This window comes from Lepidochelys kempii, chromosome 6, assembly GCF_965140265.1.
Source record: "Lepidochelys kempii isolate rLepKem1 chromosome 6, rLepKem1.hap2, whole genome shotgun sequence".
Lineage (NCBI taxonomy): Eukaryota > Metazoa > Chordata > Testudines > Cheloniidae > Lepidochelys > Lepidochelys kempii.
In genome coordinates, this window is record NC_133261.1 from 4,879,879 (window position 1) to 4,900,992 (window position 21,114).

The following is a 21,114-nucleotide window of genomic DNA, read 5'->3' on the forward strand; positions in this document are numbered from 1 at the left end:
CCCCCAGGGACTCACCCCACACTTTGGGAAATTCTGGGTTTTCGTCTAAGCCTGAAAAGTTGTTCCAAGGAAAAAAAATGTTTTTTCTTTCTTTAGAAATGTAGGTGTTGTATATACTGGAAGAAAGCAGCTACCCATATGGTAGGAAAATGCCATCAGACAACAAACAAGTGAACATGGATTCATTGAGAGGGTAGTGATTTTTATTAAGATTGTTTAAAACTCTTTGGGTTTTAGGTTATTTTTGTTAACACCGATTTAATGCCAAAGTCTGAGTAACACTTGGAAGAAAAGATGTCTGAGTCATGATCCCAATCAACCTCCTGGAGACAAAAAAACCTCCCAGTCAGCTAAAAGGGAAGACGAAGTATTTAATTCCTAACATTTCTAAGGTGAAATCAAGTAGAATTTTTTTAATTCAACACACCCGCAGGCCTTTGGGGCATACCACGAAGAGGAAGAGAGCCCTTTTTTGTAAGCCACCTTTAGAAGGTATCAGAGTCGATCCAGGTTGGTACAGCTATTACTGTGGGTGCAGAGCAGGTAACACTGACACTTACCACCGTAAGCACGATCTGTAAATGATGGGGAACCTGAAGAACTCCTGCCTCTTGCAGTCACTTTGGGATTTTGCAAAGCTCTGGGCCACCACCTCCACAAATGTGGGTTGCCTTCCTGTGGGAGGCCATGACACAACAAGTGCACCTGTCTCAATTTCCCCTTGGTCCAGCCATAAAGAGAGCACGGTCTCTCTACATTGTCAAGTTCAAAGTCCCACCTCTAGGCAAATTTATTCACATACACATTCAATAGTCCTTGGGAGAATTGTTTTACCACGAGGGTTCCGATTCCCAAAGTAAAACAGATAAAGGTACAGCGATTTTCCATTCCCCTCTCCAGGGGCATCACTTCCAGGTCACCCACCCACAAGTCCACCAGCACTCATTTCCCAGTTTCTTTCTGCCCCGCTCTCCACATCACCCACCTGAGAGTGACCACTCTCATGAATCATCGACCTCAAACACATTCCAACAACTTAACCCTTTATAGCCTCCCAATCCTGGCTTTCCAGTCAGGCAAGTCAGCAGGCTAGTGCTTCCACTGGTCTCCACACTATTTTTGCAGACCTGCAAAAACAAACTTCAGTCTTGCAGACCCTAGGATGTCTGGCAAGAAGGATACGGATGCCCCTTTGCATACAGACCCCCTAAGCGCCCTCCTCTTTGCTTCATACTAGAGATTTGGCTGCAAACACAGCTATGGAGTGGTGGCTGCTATTGTGTTCCCTAGGCCAACACCTTGATTGTGGCACAGAATATGCAGTCTAAGTGTTGATTTTAAAAAATACATTTCTAGTCCACATGGCTGCACAGAAAAACCTTCCAAATGTGAATCAAGTATAAAGCAAGGCAGGTGTTTCTATGTCTGCAACCAGCATGAAACAATGGATGAATTCGCAACTTCTCCATCCACACTATTAATCTCATAAGATGCTAATTCTAAAGGCAAATGATAACACGGTTAAGTGTCAATCGCCTTTTACTGTTTCAGGACTGAACAATCTAGGGGCTTGTCTACACTGGCAAGTTTCTGCGTAGTAAAGCAGCTTTTTGTGCTCAAACTGCAGACAGATACACACTGCCAAGCCACTTTGTGCACAGAAACTCCTCAGTCGCAGCGCTGCACAAAAACCCACCTCTACAAAAGTTGTGAGGCTATTTGCACAGAGGCCCCAGCGCCGTATTGCCAGTGTAGACACTTGATTGCCTTCTGTGCTGTAATTAGCCTCCGGAGCTGTCCCATAATGCCTCGAATGACCGCTATGCTCATTGTTTTGAACTCGGCTGCCCTGGAGACATGCGCCGCTCCCCTTTCAAAGCACCATTTCTGACAGCTCTTGCACACTGTGCTGATCTGCTCCGGGACACAAAGCAAACCATTAATGTGGAATGCTTGTGCTGTTGAACACAGAGGCAGGTGTCTGCGTGTGCGTGTGTGTGAGAGAGAGAGATTGCTGTGCAGAGAGCCCAGAGAGGGAGGCTGGGGCTGATGTCGGGGTTTCCCCCTCCCCCTGCCTCAGGATTGGTTGCTTTCTGCCACTGTCTGAACTTACAAGACAGCATGCAGACACATTCTCTGTCCCCCAAAACACACCGTCTCGCTCTCCCACTCCATACACACACACACACTCCCTGTCACACACTCCTCCCTCCGACCAACCCTTCAGCTGAAAAGCAGCTGCCAATGTAGTAGGATGCCCATGGAACAATGGGATTGGAAAACCTGCATCACGTGACGCTGGGCCTGCCCCATGAGGGATTGCTGCCCAGGCCTGTAAAGGGTGGTGGTTGAAATAAAACAAATACATTACACCTCAGTGTTTACAAACCGGAGGCGTTAGAGCCATTTGCATGAGACGACAGACCAGCAGGCATGACCTGTCAAACCCACGTTCAAATCCCTGCTCTTCATAATTTGGGACCCCACCTCCCACGCAAGTGCCCCAACCAGCAGACTAGCGGCTATTCTGGGTTGGTCTCTAGCTCTGGATTCACACAGGAAAATAAAATAAACTTGAAAGGTCTCGGTTCCGTACCAATGTGGAACTTTGTTTTGTGCAGATGTGGTCACCCCATCTTAAAAAAGATATATTGGAATTGGAAAAGATTGAGAAAAGGGCAACAAAAATGATTACGGGTCTGAAACAGCTTCCAAATGACGAGAGATTAATAAGATTGGGACTTTTCAGCTTGGAAAAGAGACGGCTAAGGGGAGATATGATTGAAGTCTATAAAATCATGACAGGTGTGGAGAAAGTAAATAAGGAAGTGTTATTTACTCCTTCGAATAACACAAGAACGAGGGGTCACCAAATGAAATTAATAGGCAGAAGGTTTAAAAAAAATCAAAAGGAAGGATTTCTTCACACAACACACAGGCAACCTGTGGAATTCTTGGCCAGGGGACATTGTGAATGCCAAGACTATAACAGGGTTCAAAAAAAGAACTAGATAAATTCATGGAGGACAAGTCCATCAATGGCTATGAGCCAGCATGGGCAGGGATGGTGTCCCTAGCCTCTGTTTGCCAGAAGCTGAGAACCGGTGACAGAGGATGGATCACTTGAGGATTACCTGTTCTGTTCATTTCCTCTGGGGCACCTGGTACTGGCCGCTGTTGGAAGACAGGAGACTGGGCTAGATGGACCTTTGGTTTGACCCAGCATGGCTGTTCTGGGTGTGCGCTCCTGATGGAAGCTGGTGATCCACCCTCTTGCATGGCAGCATTCTCCATCTCCCAAGACATCTGAGTTTCACGTGCAGGTGAGGAGCCTTGGCTGGATGTATCATCAGTGTCTAAGTTCCCCATAGACTCAGCAGATGTCACAGCAGGAATACCTATGTTTTAATGAGACAGAAACAGTACTAGGAGACAGTCATCTTTCCTCCACAGCACACTCGGCAACCTGCAGCAAGGACGCCATAAATGGACACTATCTCTTAGTGCTACAATGATATTCAGAACAGTGCTTGCAGAATGGAAAGAGGGGGGAGACCATTATCTATCTTGGATAGAGGCCTAAGAGGGCCCTGAATCAGAGACCTCAGGTGTACGGGCGTGTATGTGTAACCTTTGGGTGGGATAGAGTTCACTTCATTTCCCACCTCCAGTGCCTACGAAAACCAGCCCCAACTCCCACAGAAGAGTAGCTGGAGACCCAGAGTTCAGTCTCTAAGGATTTTCAGCAAGGATTGCACTGGGTCAACCTCCCCACATTCAAGTCCCAAAAGGAACTAAAGAAATGAATTTAATTAAATAACTTTATAAAATCTTATGAGAAAGAAACAAATAATAATCTAATTTTTACAGCATGACATGGCTATTTTATTATCCATGGACATTACCTTCACAGTTATACATAAACGTAAATTAAGAAAACTAATTAAAATCTGAACAGTTCAGTCCCCACAGAAATACAGTGAGAAGAAACTGAAAGTTCCCAAAAGCTTAGGTTTTGTTCACCTAAGTCTCAGTTAGAGTCTTTGATCACAAAATCTATACAATCTGCTCAGTCTAAAACAACATCTTCCCTCCACTGGCTTGTAGGAATCTTCAGCTGGAATCCATGCAGACCCTTCCTCTGCTCAAATCACTGCTCATGGTTATAGTTAAGCTGTATCAGAAATACTTTTGGCCCTCTGGTGGGAAACAGGCTGGCTTACCAGCCCTATACTGCATAGTGCATGAACACCAGTTCCCCTGCCTCTTGGAATCTCCTCATTTATAGCCCGCTCTTGTCTATGGTCTCTGAGTGCCTTCTGCACTGGTGAAGTTGGGGGTGGGGTAAATACAATTTTCCTCACATTAAATCGCAGTGATCAATGTGTGGTTCATGCAAAATTAATCAGTTGGATTGAACCCCTATGGTGCGGTTGGGAGAGTGACGAAGAAAGAAGGTTGCCCCTGTATTATAAGGAACATGGAATTAGGCACCTCATAGAATGGCTGAGGGCCTGACCCAAAGCCCAGTGAAATCAATGGAAAGACAACACAAGAAGGGAGAGGGACACAGCTGTGACAGACATGGAGACTCCGGTCCCAACGAGGGCCCAGTTCTGCTCCTGGACTCCCAGCTCCCATACCCAGGGACCCCCGCTCCTGCCCTCTCCATGCAGCCCGCTCTGGGTACCATAGTCTCCCACTGCCCCTGAGCCTGCAGCATCTGCCTGGGGCAGCCTCCCCCTGCCACTGTCTGGGACCCTGCAGCCAAGGCTCCCAGCACAGAGGTCTGCAAGCCCTGGGGAGCCCTATATAGCCCCCCAGTACCCAGGCCAGCTCCTGATTGGCTGCTCCAGCCTCCTCTATGCAAATAAGTCCCCATCCCCTGATGCTAACGAGGGCCCAGGTGGCCCCTTGGGGGGAGGGGAGCTCAGAATGTCCCTGAGGTGACAGTTAAACCGACACAACTGACCGCCTGGGGAGCAGTGGGGAGGGGTTGAACTCACGGGGCTCCTCGGGGGCTAGAGAGGGGGAAATTCAGGATGGGGCCAGGGATGAGGGGAGGGAGGAGCTTGGTAGGAGGGATCAATTGGAGAGGGGAGAATTTGGGGGGTCAATTGGCTGAGGGGAGCTTGGGAGGGGTGTTAATTGTGAAGGGCCTGTTCTGTAGGGTTGCCAACTGTCTAATCCGAAAAACCCAAACACCCTTGCCCTGCCCCTGCCCCTTCCCTGAGGCCTCGCCCCCGCTCACTCCATCCCACCACGCTCACTCACTTTCACTGAGATGGGGCAGGGGGAGCAGGCTCTGAGCTGGGGCTGAGGAGTTCACAGTGTGGAAGGGGGCTCGGGGCTGAGCCGGGCAGGGGGTTAGGGTGCAGGAGGGGGTAGGGACCCTTGGAGAGAGTTTGGTTGTGTGGGGGACTCAGGCCTGGGGTGCAGGAGGGGATACGGGCTCAGGGAGGGAGTTTAGTTGTGGGGGGGGCTCAGGGCTGGGGTGCAGGAGAGGATACGGGCTTGGGGAGGGAGTTTGGTTTGAGGGGGGCTCAGGGTTGGGATGCAGGGTTGCAGGCTGTGGCCAGGTGGCGCTTAAGTGTATAGATTTAAAGAAAATCCTGTTACAAGAAAATACAAAACTAAGACTAGCAAAATAGAAATAGCTCTGTCCCCACTACTACATTTAAAGAAGAGTTGGTGACTCCGACTAGTCGGGACAATTTAACTAGAACAGTTTGACTAAAATCAAAACCACATTCAAAGCATGCAATTAAAATCGAAGACATTATTTTTCCCTCCCAATTTCCCCCTGGCTATAATTAGCACTGCCAGGGCTTCCCTGTTGGAGGGTAACATTATCACTAAACTGCTGCAAAAAGCTCCAGGGTTAGGGACACCAGCCTGCTACCTGCTCCTGGACTCAGCGTCTCCCAGCTCACCCGGGGCACATGGCCCTTTGCAAAGCAGCTGCCCTGACCGCTCCCCCTCATGGAGTCTGACCCCAGCAACAGGGAACCTACTGGAGCAGACCCCAAACTACCATACCCAATTCCAGAAGCTTCTGGATGTGAGGGCTTAATCAGCCTAGCAACAATGACCCAGACACAACCCACTCCTAACCGACCCTCAATGGGTCTCTTAAAAAGATATCTCCTTATTACATCTCCCGTAACATTTTTCTTCCTGTTACGGAATTTCATTCAATGGACTTCAAAATCTGAAATTCCTAGGCAACGACAGTGTTCTTCCACTTTGGGTGCTTTATTTTGTGTCACAATCATAGAATCATAGAATATCAGGGTTGGAAGGGACCTCAGGAGGTCATCTAGTCCAACCCCCTGCTCAAAGGAGGACCAATCGCCAACTAAGTCATCCCAGGAGGGCTTTGTCAAGCCTGACCTTAAAAACCTCTAAGGAAGGAGATTCTACCACCTCCCTAGGTAACCCATTTCAGTGCTTCACCACCCTCCTAGTGAAAAAGTTTTTCCTTATATCCAACCTAAACCTCCCCCACTGCAACTTGAGACCATTACTCCTTGTTCTGTCATCGGCTATCACTGAGAACAGTCTAGATCCATCCTCTTTGGAACCCCCTTTCAGGTTGTTGAAAGCAGCTATCAAATCCCCCCTCATTCTTCTCTTCTGCAAACTAAATAATCCCAGTTCCCTCAGCCTCTCCTCATAAATCATGTGCTCCAGTCCCCTAATCATTTTTATTGCCGTCAGCTGAACTCCTTCCGATTTTTCCACATCCTTCTTGTAGCGTGGGGCCCAAAACTGGACACAGTACTCCAGATGAGGCCTCACCAGTGTCGAATAGAGGGGAACGATCACATTCCTTGATCTGCTCGCTATGCTCCTACTTATACAGCCCAAAATGCTGTTAGCCTTCTTGGCAACAAGGGCACACTGTTGACTCACATCCAGCTTCTCATCCACTGTAACCCCTAGGTCCTTTTCTGCAGAACTGCTGCCTATCCACTCGGTCCCTAATCTGTAGCGGTGCATGGGATTCTTCCATCCGAAGTGCAGGACTCTGCACTTGTCCTTGTTGAACCTCATCAGAATTCTTTTGGCCCAATCCTCTAATTTGTCTAGCTCCCTCTGTATCCTATCCCTACCCTCCAGCGTATCTACCACTCCTCCCAGTTTAGTGTCATCTGCAATCTTGCTGAGGGTCCAATCCACACCATCCTCCAGATCATTAATCAAGATATTGAACAAAACCAGCCCCAGCACTGACCCTTGAGGCACTCCACTTGATACCGGCTGCCAACTAGACATGGAATCATTGATCACTACCTGTTGAGCCCAATGATCTAGCCAGCTTTCTATCCACCTTATAGTCCATTCATCCAGCCCATCCTTCTTGAACTTGCTGGCAAGAATACTGTGTGAGACCGTATCAAAAGCTTTGCTAAAGTCAAGGAATAACATGTCCACTGCTTTCTCCTCATCCACAGAGCCAGTTATCTCAACATAGAAGGCAAGTAGGTTAGTTAGGCATGACTTGTCCTGGGTGAATCCACGCTGACTGGTCACTTTCCTCTCCTTGAAGTACTTCAAAATTTGATCTATGAATGTCTGATCTGTTTGACTTAGTGATTCCTGAAGGTTTAGTTGTGCAAATCACGCTTCTCCACTTCCCTCTCTTCAGCTCAAACGCTGCAGGTGGTATGAGAAAAGCTAACCTGGAAAGCTGTCATTCTGTTGCTGTTTGAATACTTTTGGAGAATGATTTATTTTATGGCAGTAAGCACCTATGGCACCTAAGCTGGACATTTGCCTTTTTAACTGTTTCTCCAACAGTGCATGTATTGCTTGCCCTTCTTTGCAAACCAACGTTCTCTTTGTTTTCGTCTGCGTTTGTGTCTATCTTGTATATGTTGTATGCCTTTTATATTGTTAACGATTTCCATTTTTGTAACGGTTTCTTTGCTTGGTTGCTCTTATGGCATATATCAAATAGCATGGTTAAATTTCATCTGATTGTCATAACATATGCACTCTGGTTTCATTGCCTTTTGTGCCTAAATCTTTATGATCTCTAACAAGTTCATGTGCAAGCGTGCCAAATTTGTGCGATTGAAGCTAATTAGTGCGGTCTGGTTGCATATTGGTCTGCAGGTTCTTTCCCTTAGATCAGATGTGTTGAGAATATACCACTCATATATTACATTTCTTTGAAATACAAAGTTTTGGGTTTTTTTTTCTAAATCTTCTAGGACTGTAGTTGCATCTTGCTTTTCTTCGTCTGCTACCTTCAATGTGGCCACTCTGATTTGCATGCTTTCTTGAGTCAGTTTGCTCAGAAGGCCACAAAGAAGCTCCAGTTTTCACTAATATCCCCATGTATTTTCATAATAGCAGAGAGTGAATAGGTAGTCGCAGAGACCACAGCTAAAATGTGACTCAATGACTCTGGTCAGCTACAACCACCACCTAAAGCAGTAACAGCTCTTTTACTTCTGACACTATGTTAAGAGCTGCACACAGGCAGCTATCTGCTCTGCATAACTACAAACCTTTTATTAAACCTATATATTTATGATGAATACAATAGACACTATTAGCCTTATGTGCCAGCAGATGGTGATCTTTATATGTAATAATGATACATATACCATATGCAAAAGAGTGTACAGAAAAAGAGTACTGATTGAGGGCCCTTTTTTCAATCTCATGTCGAGCCTCCGGCTGAACAGGGTGGGCACCACTGGGGTAATGGGAAAGGTCTGAAGAGCCACAAAGGTATATTACTAAAAAGAAGCAGGAGTCTAAGGTGAGGATAAAGTACTATCCAGGGGGAGCGTGTCTGGGTTCGGAAGGATTGGGAGGCTGCCATGCTGAGTGAGATGAAGGAAGGGTAGATGTGATAACTATTCAGTACATTTCATTCAGAGCTGCAAAAGGAAACCTCAGGTTGCACTAGAGATGAGTGAAGAGCAGTAGGTGACCAGAGGCAATGGGTCTCAATGACACTACCATTTCAGCCAGGGGAATTAAGGCTCTGCCTCCTGTAGCCAGTGATTTTAGTTTATTGTTCATTTATTGTGTGATATTATAATTTATTAACATGTTATGTCATACATAATCATTGTATGCTAAACAGAGTTAAGTTGTAAGATTATAGAAGTATCAGATTGATCAGTATGTAGAGGGAATAATCATGTATTAGGTCTCTAAGTAAGTAAGGCTGAAACGCAAGGTCTACAGCCTGAGGCCTGTAAGATATTAGCTTAGCCATACTAGGCCATAGAGTTAAGAAATGCTGATATGTGTGCCACTGGTATGCTACAAAAGATGCTTTGGCATATACATGGTTTGCCCAGTCATCACCTCAAAGGGGGTATGATCTGTGGTGGCAGTAGTGGGAGTTCCCCTAGTTTAAAATCCCTCCTGGCCAGAGGAAAAATCCTTTCACCTGTAAAGGGTTAAGAAACTAAAGATAACCTTGCTGACACCTGACCAAAATGACCAATGAGGAGACAAGATACTTTCAAAAGCTGGGAGGAGGGAGAAAAACAAAGGGTCTGTGTCTGTCTGTGTGATGCTTTTGCCAGGGATAGAACAGGAATGGAGTCTTAGAACTTAGTAAGTAATCTAGCTAGGTATGTGTTAGATTATGATTTCTTGAAATGGCTGAGAAAATAGCTGTGCTGAATACAATGAATATTCCTGTCTGTGTGTCTTTTTTGTAACTTAAGGTTTTGCCTAGAGGGATTCTCTATGTTTTGAATCTAATTACCCTGTAAGGTATTTACCATCCTGATTTTACAGAGGTGATTCTTTTTTACTTCTATTAAAAGTCTTCTTGTAAGGAAACTGAATGCTTTTTCATTGTTCTAAGATACAAGAGTTTGGGTCTGTGGTCACCTATGCAAATTGGTGAGGATTTTTACCAAACCTTCCCCAGGAAGTGGGGTGCAAGGGTTGGGAGGATTTTGGGGGGAAAGACATTTCCAAACTACGTTTTCTCAGGAACCCAGATAAAGTTTGGTGGTGGCAGTGGAAGTCCAAGGGCAAAGGGGAAAATAGTTTGTACCTTGGGGAAGTTTTAGCCTAAACTGGTAAAAGTCAGCTTAGGAGGTTTTCATGCAGGTCCCCACATCTGTACCCTAGAGTTCAGAGCGGGGAAGGAACCTTGACACATGGTTTGCCCAGTCATCACCTCAAAGGGGGTATGATCTGTGGTGGCAGTAGTGAGAGTTCCCCGAGTGCCATTAAAATGAATGGAATCAGGGTATTCCAACTGCATCCATTGGCATCTACCAGTTTCCGCAGCATTAGCTTGATGGTGTGATTTGTTCTTTCTAGAATCCCTGAGGATTGACGTCTATATGGAATGAGCAATTTTGTTGCACTCCGAACAACATCTCTGGAACACTCGTGGTTAGCAAAAGCATCTATATATTTAGTCACTAATGACTGCACATTTGCCTTTCCCTTTGCAATGTTTTTCCTTGGGGGATAAAAAACTGCACCGGGCCTGTTGGCTTTAGGCTATCATTATGGGTCCGCCTTCTCCACCCCCTGCTAGAGACTCTAAATCTGAAGCAAGTAGCAGAGGTGACTTTCCCTCTGTTAAGCTTGAAATTGTAGCCACCAGAGCTGAACCCACGATGGTGTAATACCACATTACAAAATTCACTTTAAACAAAATACAAGGCTACACTCCCCATTCCCAAACCCCTTGCCAGGGTTACATTTTCCATGTACCCAGTTCTCACGGAAACAGAACGTTGATAGAACAGGCCTCTCCCAGACCCTCCCACTAGAGGAAATTGCAGCAGCTCCTTCTCTCACTTGCCAGTCAAGTGGTACGAAGCAAGTTTTTCAGTACATGGGCCAAGCTCATCCTTGGCAGCAACTTATAAACAATCAATGAATGTCACTTACTTGGCCTAGCATCAGAATTCACCCTGTGGTACATTAACAGAGATACGGTGGCACTATGGCAGAAACAAGAGACATACGTATTAACACCTAGTCCAGTGGATGCCACCCCTTGCACCCATCCCACGGTAACCTTGGTTGAATTTTGAGACAACCCACAAGAAATGAACAAGAGTCCACTTTTCAAAACAAAGTTCCCCTATTTTCACAATCATATTGTTTGGGTCAGAAGACCTACCTCTGCGAGAACAATTGTGAATAGCACAATCATTTCCCACTGATTGGGAATTACAAAACTAAGAAAGCAAAGTGGAACCAGTACTTGTCTTTGTTTTGTCAGTTTTGTTTTGACTCAGTTCCCCCCCCCCCACACACACTTTTTTTGTTTAGCTTATTTTCCACTCAAGTTATAAGCATCAAGCCTTTTGAACCTCAGCAATGGGGTTTCTTGGATGTTACCAACATATGTTAACTATTCACAGATTTGCTTTTCCATGCTCACCTGAAGCTTGCTCTCACTATTGGGAGAGAGGAGGGAAAATTTAGATCAATAATGAGACTGCACCTCTGACCCGAACTTTGCACTCTGACCTCAGATGAACCAAAGACTGAGCCATGACTCTAGCCTGCAACCACCCACCTACCAACAGACTGCCTGCTCTTTTGCTATTCTCCTTTCTCTGATTTTTGCATTTGATGGGGGAAATGGACAAATCTCCAGCTGTATACGTAAACAGTGTTTTGGTTGCAATATCATTAACATTCCAAAAATTAATTTAAAAAATGTAACTTAATATTTTCCTGTACACTTGGGTTAATAAAGTGAAGGGGCCCATCTTGTATGGTTACTGAATGGTTAATCATGACAGCATTAAGGAAACCTAAGATGAAGCGCTAGCCATGGGATGCAAAAGTAACATCTAAATAACATGACAGATCCGGTCTCCTGCTGTATTATCTCCTTCCCAGCCACAGAAGATTCAGCCTGCTCTAAGGCCACTGGCCTAGCACATGGCCCTGACAACCTGAATCATTTAGCAGGCCTTAGAGTCTAAACAGTTCTTCAAGACTGTCAAATGCTTTGCCATGCAGAACAAGGCAATAGCTGCTGGAATCGAGGATTCTGAGTCTAGACTAAAGTGGAAATTACCTTTACCTAGCAAGCCTGAAAAACTTCTGCCAGGAAAAACAGTTTTAAATGGTCCTTCTGCTCCAGGCAGAGTTGGGGTGGGGAGCAACATTGCACAGAAAAGATATCCCTTTGAGGAGCTCCCCTCACCCAAGCACTGAGAAGCCAGGTTTATTAGCCTGATGGCAATGTGTTTACATCACACTGAAATCTGACCTCCTAGCCAAGCCCACAGTCAATGCCAGGGGATGGTAGGAGTTTCTACAGATATGTAGAAAATCATTTTTTTTTAAGTATGCTAAAAACTGACTTACCTAGGGACCACTACAACTGATAGAGAACATGGGAAAAATGGATGCAAAGGACAAGAGGAGCCTAAGGGTATGTCTACATTGCAATAAGCGCCCAGGCTGAAGCTCTGGCTCAAGCTTACCTCCCACTCCGCTGCTATCTACACTGAAATTGCTCTAACCCAGGGCTTGGACCCAAGGTCCCAGGACCCTGCAGGGCTTCAGGGCCTGAGCATGAGTCAAGATGGGACCCAAGGTCTGAACCCTATTGCTTTGCTATGTGAACACAGCTCTCCTCATCTTGTGTCCTGAGAGTCTGCCAGAAAAACCCCACAATTCCAAGGGCTGACTTCCTTTGTCCTCTCTATCCCAACAATCTTCCATTCAAAATGGAAACCACCCCTCCCAGAGTGCAGCAGCTGCTCAGTTAGTCTGCATTAACCCATTACCATATGAGCACCGAGCTGCAAGTACAACTCTGGAGACCCTCCTGGGTTTGCCATGGAGACCGAACCGAGCAAACCTTTTGCAAAGCGAGCTCCTTCTTGATCACAGGAGCACAGCCAAATTTTGGTGAATCTCTGGTACGAGACCAGTAAAACTGTGGATTTCGGCAAAAGCACCAGAAATGGCCATGCATACCAGCAGATAGCTAAAAAGCTGGCAGCTTTGCAGATTTTACAGACAGATGACCAGTTCAGGGAGCATAGTAAGAGACTGAAGAGTGAGTACCAGAAGGTCAGGGACCAGAACCATGCCCATGCCTTGGGCAACTTGCCAATGTCATGCCCATTATAGGAGGAGTTTGACTGGGTGCTGGGCACTGTGCCCAGCACAGAGCCAACTGTGGTGCTCATCAACTAGAATGATGCCTTGCTGTCACCTGAATCTAGCTTGGGGACTGATGGGAGCCAGCAGAAGACTCTGAGCAAGGAGCACGAATGCCAATTTCCTGACACAGGAGTGAAAGCACAGGCAAAACAAGTTCTTCTAAAGCAGGGGTTTTCAAACTTTGGGTCATGGCTCATCAGAGTAAGCTGCTGGAGGGCCGCAAGATGCTTTGTTTACCTGAGTGTCTGCAGGCATGGCCGCTCACAGCAGCTCCCAGTGGCTGCAGTTTGCCGTTCCCAACCAATGGGAGCTGCGGGAAGTGGTGCAGGCTGGGTCAGTGAACCACAGCCACTGAGAGTTGTGAGCTGCTGTGCTTGCAGACACTCAGGTAAACAAACCATCTCATAGCCTGCCAACGGCTTACCCAGACGAGCCATGACCCAAAGTTTGAAAACCCCTGTTCTAAAGGTCCCTCCTTCACGTTGCTGGCTCTAGTAGTTGGGAATGCACAGACAAGAAAAACTGCTCCAGAGGCTGTGTTGATGGGCTGTTCAAACTTCCTATAATGTGCAGGGTGAGCTGTAAAGTTCTCCCCACAGTGCACCATAGTCAAAATGCTAGAGAAGCCACATTTCAGGAGGAAGCTAGGGACTCCTCAATACAGTGGTTTTGACTCAGGGCTGCGTGCTGCAGTCTGGATGCCAGACCTCCAGGTTCAAGCCCAGGTTAGAAAAGTCTTAATTGTGATGAAGCTCCTTCTCTCCGTGCTTCTGGTTAGCAGTAGTCTGAGAATTCTATCCCTTTCCAGGGAAAAACCTGCAACTCCCAGTTCTAGTGCTCACCTCAGTGGCTCACTATAGTTCTCAGGGGCATGCTTCAGTCTGTTTTAGCCACTCTCATCATCGGCCAGTAAGGGAGGTGGGAAGAAGCAACCCTCCCTCGCGCAGTGTCTGTTGTCCCACAGTCTCCATGATTGACTGGGGAGGGGGAAGATAGAGCCTGGGCCCACCCTCTACTCCAGGCTCCGGCCCAGAGACCCTAATAGTAGGAGCTATTGGTAGCTGACTTTTTAACAACAACAGGACAGGTACAATTCCATGGGCCACTTCCCCACAGCAGCCCCCCATTCCTCAATATCTCCTTTACCCTTACCTCAAGGCCTCCTTCCTTGTGCCTGATAGTGTTTGCACTGCCCAGTTTCTCCAGCAGCGTGGCTTCCTCTGACAGCTTCTGACATGCCTCCCTAACTGACTAACTGGGAGGCTCTTAACTAGTTCCAGCCTGCCCTTGATTGGCTTCAGGTGTCCCAATCAACCTAGCTGTCTCCACTGCTTTCTAGAAGGATCTTAATTGGCCTCAGGTGTCTTATTTGACCTGGAGCGACTGCCATTTGGTTACCATGGTAACAGGGATTTGTTTAGCCTGGGGCTAATATACCTGTTTCTCATTACTTTCCTATAGCCATCTGGCCTTGCCCCATCATATTAAAAACCCATTAAAAACCAGTGCAGATGCTCAAGCCTAGAATTCTCTAACATGGGTCAGCTGACTAGAGTCCCACTAACCCTGGGCTTACACTGCAGTTTAAACAGACCCTAATGGGTACACCCTCACTGCTTCACTGGGGAGCAAGGGGTGGATAGGGCAAGGGTGTAGCTCCTTACATGCCCTGGCTCATTTTCCTGTCTGATATAGCATACACTGCTTCCTAGCAGGCCTGTGACTCTAGGCTGGGAGTACATGTAGAGTACATGGGATTACATGGGAGTATATGGCAAAGTGGGTCAATTCTAGTACTTGAAGGAGAACAAAAATAGTCACTATGGGGACCTGACAGGACCAACTCAGTCGGAGCTCCGAAAACATCACATTGGCATTGGAATGGCTGAAAGAGTGATTCCCAAAATGGGGATTGGAGATACCTGTGCTGTTCATCCAAGCAGATCTGTCCTTCTGGGATCTGTAAAAAAGAATAGAATGGATCATTTCCCAAGGTAACTTCTAAAGTATTTATTAAATATCAGGCACTGGATGGAGGTGAAGGCGATATCTCCTGTATCCTTATGGCTGTAGCTGTAACATAATGGGTGATTAATGTACATCTTAATTTTAACACCAGTTACTGGGAGCGGGACTTACTCTGCCCTGTTCCAGCAGTAAGGAAAGTAGTCCAGTGGGTATGGCACTAACTTGGGACACCTGGGTTCAATTCTATGCTCTGCAGAGAATTCAATTTTCTCAGACTTTCTGTGTGACCTTTGGCAAGTCACTTAATCTCTCTGGGTACATCTATGCTCCAATTTAAGCACCTGCGACTGGCCCATGCCAGCTGACTTGGGCTCATAGGGCTCAGGCTAGAGGGCTCTTTAATTGCATAATAGACCTTTGCTGGAGGCTAAGCTCTGGGACCCTGCAAGGGGTGAAGGTCCCAGAGATGAGGCTCCAGCCCAAACTCAAAAAGCTATACCACAATTAAACAGCTCCTTAGCCTGAGCCCCTGCTAGCCCAAGTTGGCCGACATGGGCCAGCCCCGGGTGCTTAACTGCAGTGTGGACATATCCTCTGTGTCACCAGTCCCCATCTGTAAAATGGAGGTAACAGCACTGCTCTGCCTCACAGGGGTGTGTGAGAATAAATCTGTTAAAGATTGTAAGGCACTCAGATAATGTGATTCTGGGGACCATATAAATATCATAGATCAACAGTAAATTTCAATAGAATATTTAATTTCTATGTGAACAGTCACTTCAGATGTTCATTGGATAATGGCATAGAGAGAGCACTTATAAAGTTTACAGACAACACCAAGCTGGGAGGCGTTGTAAGCACTTTGAAGGACAGGATTAGAACTCAAAATGATCTGGACAAACTGGAGAAATGGTCTGAGGTAAATAAGATGAAATTTAATAAGGACAAATGCTAAGTACTCCACTTAGGAAGGAACAATCAATTGCACAAATGCAACATGGGAAATGACTGCCTAGGAAAAAGTACTGCAGAAAAGGATCTGGGGGATACAGTGGATCACAAACTAAATAGGGGTCAAAAATGTAACACTATTGCAAAAAAAGCAAATATCATTCTGGGATGTATTAGCAAGAGTGTTGTAAGCAAGACACAAGAAGTAATTCTTCCGCTCTACTCCACACTGATAAGGCCTCACCTCAACTGGAGTACTGTGTCCAGTTCTGGGCACCACACTTCAGGAAAGATGTAGGCAAATTGGAGAAAGTCCAAAGAAAAGCAACAAAAATGACTGAAGGTCTAGAAAACATGAGCTGTGAGGGAAGATTGAAAGAACTGGGTTTGTTTAGTCTGGAGAAGAGAAAACTGACAGGGGGAGGACATTATAAGTCTTGAAGTACGTAAAACGTTGTTATAAAGAGGAGTGTGATAAATTGTTCACCTTAACAGTTGAGGACAGGATAAGAAGCAATGGGTTTAAATTGGAGTAAGGGAGATTTAGGGTAGACATTAGGAAAAAATTCCTAACTATCAGGGTAGCTAAGCATTAGAACAAATTACCTAGGGATGTTGTGGCAGCTCCGTCACTGGGGGGTTTTAAGAATAGGTTCAACAAACACCTGTCAGTCACAGTCTAGATAATACTTAGGCCTGCCTCAGTGTAGGGGACTGGACTAGATGACCTGTCCAGTGTAGTAGGGAGAGATGTAGAGCACTGGGCCTGGTGCAAGACTTGAGGCCTGAACCAGGGGCTGTGAACCAAAGACAGGCCATGTATTAAAGCAGATGTTTACAAGCTCACTGTCCGAGGCATGAACTTAGCAAGGGTACTGCTAGTGTTGCTAAAACAGAGGCACTGCTAAGAAGCAACAGATGCTGGGTACGTATGTGAACGTACTCCAGAAGATTAGCCCAGTGACATCCTGAGCTTGAACAAGAGAAAAGGGTCTGACAGAAGTGATGAATAGGGATTCTTTTTACCCAAGACTTCTGGAGCAAGGTACAAGGGGAAGTAAGAACCAGGTGTCATGAAACACATAAAATGGTACATAAGTTGTTTGTCTCGGTCTATAAATGTTGGGGTACCTCACTTTAGCCCTTTGTGCAGCTGAGGGGACAGAAGAAATTCCCGCTGCTGACTAAGTCATTCCTTGCCACTGGGCACTCATTTTAGTGTACCGGTAGCACCATTAGGACACTAGGACTGTGCCTTGAGGGCAATAAACCTGGCTGAGTGCCTTTTTCACTGAACTGTGCCTGTGGTCGTTCTCTGTGAGTAACAAACATTGAGGTCTGTTGAATTAGGAGGGTGCACTATCTGCTTGTGTTAATAACACTGGAGTTCCACAAACAGAAGCTCTGAGCAGCGGTAACAACCTGGCAGCAGTAACAACATTGTTCATCAACATTCTTAACAACTTTGTGGTCCTTCCCAGGCCTATGTTTCTATGATTTTGTCTCTCATCCAATAGGACGGTACTATACCTGGGGCAGGAGGAATGCTGTGCTTTTCGAACACCATATTGTGTTGAGGTGAGGCTAAATGGGGCACAACCAGGTGGTAACACAGTAATAGATGTAGGCCAAATTCTGCTCTCATTTACACTAGAGTAAATCCAGAGCAACTCTAATGGCTTCAAGTGAATAAGATTTAATTTGCATAAATGAGAGCAGAATTTGGCTTACTTAGTTTTCTATTCCGTATAGGGGAAGTTCTCATTAGAGCCCTTGTACTACACTGACCAGAGCCCTTTACAGAAAGTTTGCATATTTTGTTTTGTGCACAGCTTTAAGGGCTGGTTCTCAGGTCCAGTCAGGTTAAATATATTCATTTCAACCAGCTCCCTAAAAATTGCCCTGTATAACAGGGATCCTCATGAGGCATACTGCAGTCTTTGTGCCTCAACTCCAACCCCCTACCCAACCTGTTAGAGCAGCCCCATGAGGCCATGGACAGAGGGATGTAATTTAGATCAGGCCTGAGGCTGCTGTAATTTATTTCAGAGACTGGCCTGCCAGCCAACTGGCCACAGGACTGGGGAAAGTAGAGGTGGGCCACAGCCGACTTTGCTCACTCCTTCCCCCAGCTGTGCCAGCCGTATCTCCCTTACCAGAAAGGGCTGAAGGCACTCTGGGGATTGTGTGCCCAGTGCTGAGAGATGAATCATTCTATGTGACCCTCTGCTGAAGCTGGGAGCTGCCCTGACTAAGTCTATGAAGACTCACTCTGCTTCCCTCAGCCAAGGACAGTTACCTTAGGGTCAGAGGCACAAAATGTGGGGAGAAATATTCTACAACTGAGAATGGAGAAGAGCAGGGGACTGACAATGCTCTACCCATATTTTTCTCAGCATTTGAGAACAATAAAAGATCCATCTTCACTGCCACAGTACGAGGCAACAGTGGACAGTTACAGAGCTGGGGGAAAGTCATTCAGAATCATTGCTGAACTTTGGGAGATCGAATGTCTCTGGTTTTAGACAGATTTTACACTAAAACTAGGTTTTCCTCGTCTATATTTCCATTCTCACTCCATAGATACAGGGGACACACCTGGCAAGGGGAGAAACAAAGTCCCTCCCCTGACCTCACCATCAGCTGAAGCATCGCTGAACAGTATACATAGGCATAACTGTAATTACCTAAATATAGTCAGAACACCTGACAAACCCCACCCAGAAGATAATCGCACACACAAGAGTAACTTGGCTAGAATCAAGCCATTTCCATACAGGCAGCTCCACAACGAACCTCCAACAGCAGCACAAAGAAGTTTACAGCTCTAGTGTTAGAGCTGGCTGAAGAATAAACAATTCCTGTGAACATTTTCAAAATTTCAGACACTTTTTGTTATGCTGGATTTTTTAAATTGACTTATTTGTCACTTTTTACACACTTTTCTACAGAAACTCTCTTTAGAAAACGGTAGATTTCACAAATGGCATTTTTTAATTTCAAACTGACAATTTTTCAGTTTTAAAATATCCCACTAAACTTTGCTTGAGCTGACCAATCTATGTTGTAATGAAAAGAATCCAAGCAAAGGAAACAAAAAAGTTTCACAGAGTTAGAGAAATGTGGGACTGCGAAGGTCCTCAAGAGGTCAAAGTCCAGGCCCCTGAACTATGACATGAGAATGTAAACCTAGATTATCTCTGATGGGTGTTTGTCCAACCTGCTCTTAAAAATCTCCGGTGATGGGGATTCCACAACCTCTCTTGGAAGCCTATTCCAGAGCTTAACTGTGCTTCGAGTTAAAAAGTTTTTTCTAAGGCTACATCTCCACTACCGCAGTAAGTCGACCTAAGGCACGCAACTCCAGCTACATGAATAACACAGTCGGAGTTGACCTACCTTAGGCCAACTACCTGCGGTGTCTACACCGTGCGGGGTCGATGGGAGACACTCTCCCATTGACTTACCTTACTCTTCTTGTCCAGGGTAGAGCACTGGGGTTGACTGGAGAGCAATCTGTTGTCGATTTCGCGGGTCTTCACTAGACCCACCAAATTGACCATCAGTGCATCGACCTCCACTCTGTCGATCTCAGCTGTAGTGTAGATGTAGCATAACATCCGACCTAAATCTCCCTTATGGTGGATTAAGCCCATTACTTCTTGTCCTATCTTTAATAGACAAGGGGAGCAATTGATCACTGTCCTCTTTATAACAGCTCTTAACACATTTGAAGACTTTTATTAGGATACTCCCTCTGTCTTCTTTTTTAAAGACTAGACATGCCCAGTTTTTTATCCTTTCCTCATAGGTCATGTTTTCTAAACCTTTTATCATTTTTGTTGTCCTCATCTGGACTCTCTCCAGTTTGTCCACATGTTTTTGAAAGTGCACACCCAGAACTGGACACAGCTGAGGCCTCAGCAGTGCTAAGTAGAGCTGGACTATTACTGCTTTGACTTACATATAACACGCCTGTTAATACACCCCAGAATGTTAGCTTTTTCACAATTGGAGCACATTGTTGACTCATTCAATTTGTGATCCACTATAACCCCCACATCCTTTCCAGAAGTACTACCGCCTAGCCAGTTGTTTCCCATTTTGTAATTGTGCATTTGATTTTTCCTCCCTAAGTACTATGCACTTGTCTTTATTGAATTTCATCTCATTGATTTCGGACCAATTCTCTAATTTGTCCAGGTTGTTTTCGATTCTAATCATGTCCTCCAAAGTGCTTGCAACCCCTCCCCTGGAGTCATCCTCACATTGTATAAGCATAGGTCTGGACCCAAGACTGATCACCGGTGCCCAACTAGCTACACTCTCTTCGTAAACCCTTGATAGCAACTCTGAGTAAGGTCTTTTAACCAGTTGTGCACCCACCTAATGGTAATTTCATCTAGATCACATTTCCCTAGTTGGCTTATGAGTCTGTCATGTGAGACTGTGTCAAAAGCCTTACTAAAATCAAGATATTTCATCTCTACTGCTTCCCCCTACCCAGTAGGTCAGTAACCCTATCAAAGAACGAAGTTAGGTTGGATTGGCATGATTTTTCTTTATAGAAGATTTTCAAAACATTGAGAGTTTAGACAGATCTATCAGCCATCCTGCAACTCATGAGCTTGGCACGCAGCTCCCATGATTTGGACCTGCAGGAGCAATGCATGCAGAAGGACAATGAACATTTCTAGAGGTAATGCAGAATTTGGGATTTTGAATGACTCAGATTTGTCTGTATTAGAAAAAGTGAATGAACCTATCTTCAAATCAGAACCTCTTCCCCACACAGGCCAAGGCATTACATACTTTTCCTGAACCCACAAGCACATTTTACCTCTTGCACCTGGGTTTCAGTGAAGCGGTACCAGCAATCATTTTCAACTGACTTTATTTCGACCATGCACTGATCACCCTGAATTCCCCCAGAATGGTGACACACCACAAAGAGCTCATAGACGGTGTCCTAAAAGAAAATTATGACAAAGTTCAGTGGTCAATAATCTTGTATTTGCACTGCAAGCGGACTGTCAGTGCTCATAAATCATGAAG

The 21,114-nt window shown here is 45.7% G+C and overlaps 1 protein-coding gene across 6 annotated transcripts in view; it reads right to left on the reverse strand.

Annotated features, from left to right (window-relative positions):
* LOC140912362 (uncharacterized) overlaps positions 1–21,114 on the reverse strand; it is a 103,635-nt gene that overhangs the window by 65,911 nt on the left and 16,610 nt on the right. For all 6 annotated transcript variants that reach the window (XR_012159277.1, XR_012159278.1, XM_073346629.1 and 3 more), the window contains exons 8-11: positions 20,900–21,028; positions 15,063–15,100; positions 10,894–10,946; positions 3,135–3,398 (exon numbers count right to left, since the gene is read on the reverse strand). Coding sequence is in view for 4 of the 6 variants with exons in the window: in XM_073346629.1 (XP_073202730.1) it covers positions 3,135–3,398; positions 10,894–10,946; positions 15,063–15,100; positions 20,900–21,028 (484 nt within the window). In the remaining 2 variants the exon portion in view is untranslated. The remainder of the gene's footprint in view (positions 1–3,134; positions 3,399–10,893; positions 10,947–15,062; positions 15,101–20,899; positions 21,029–21,114) is intronic.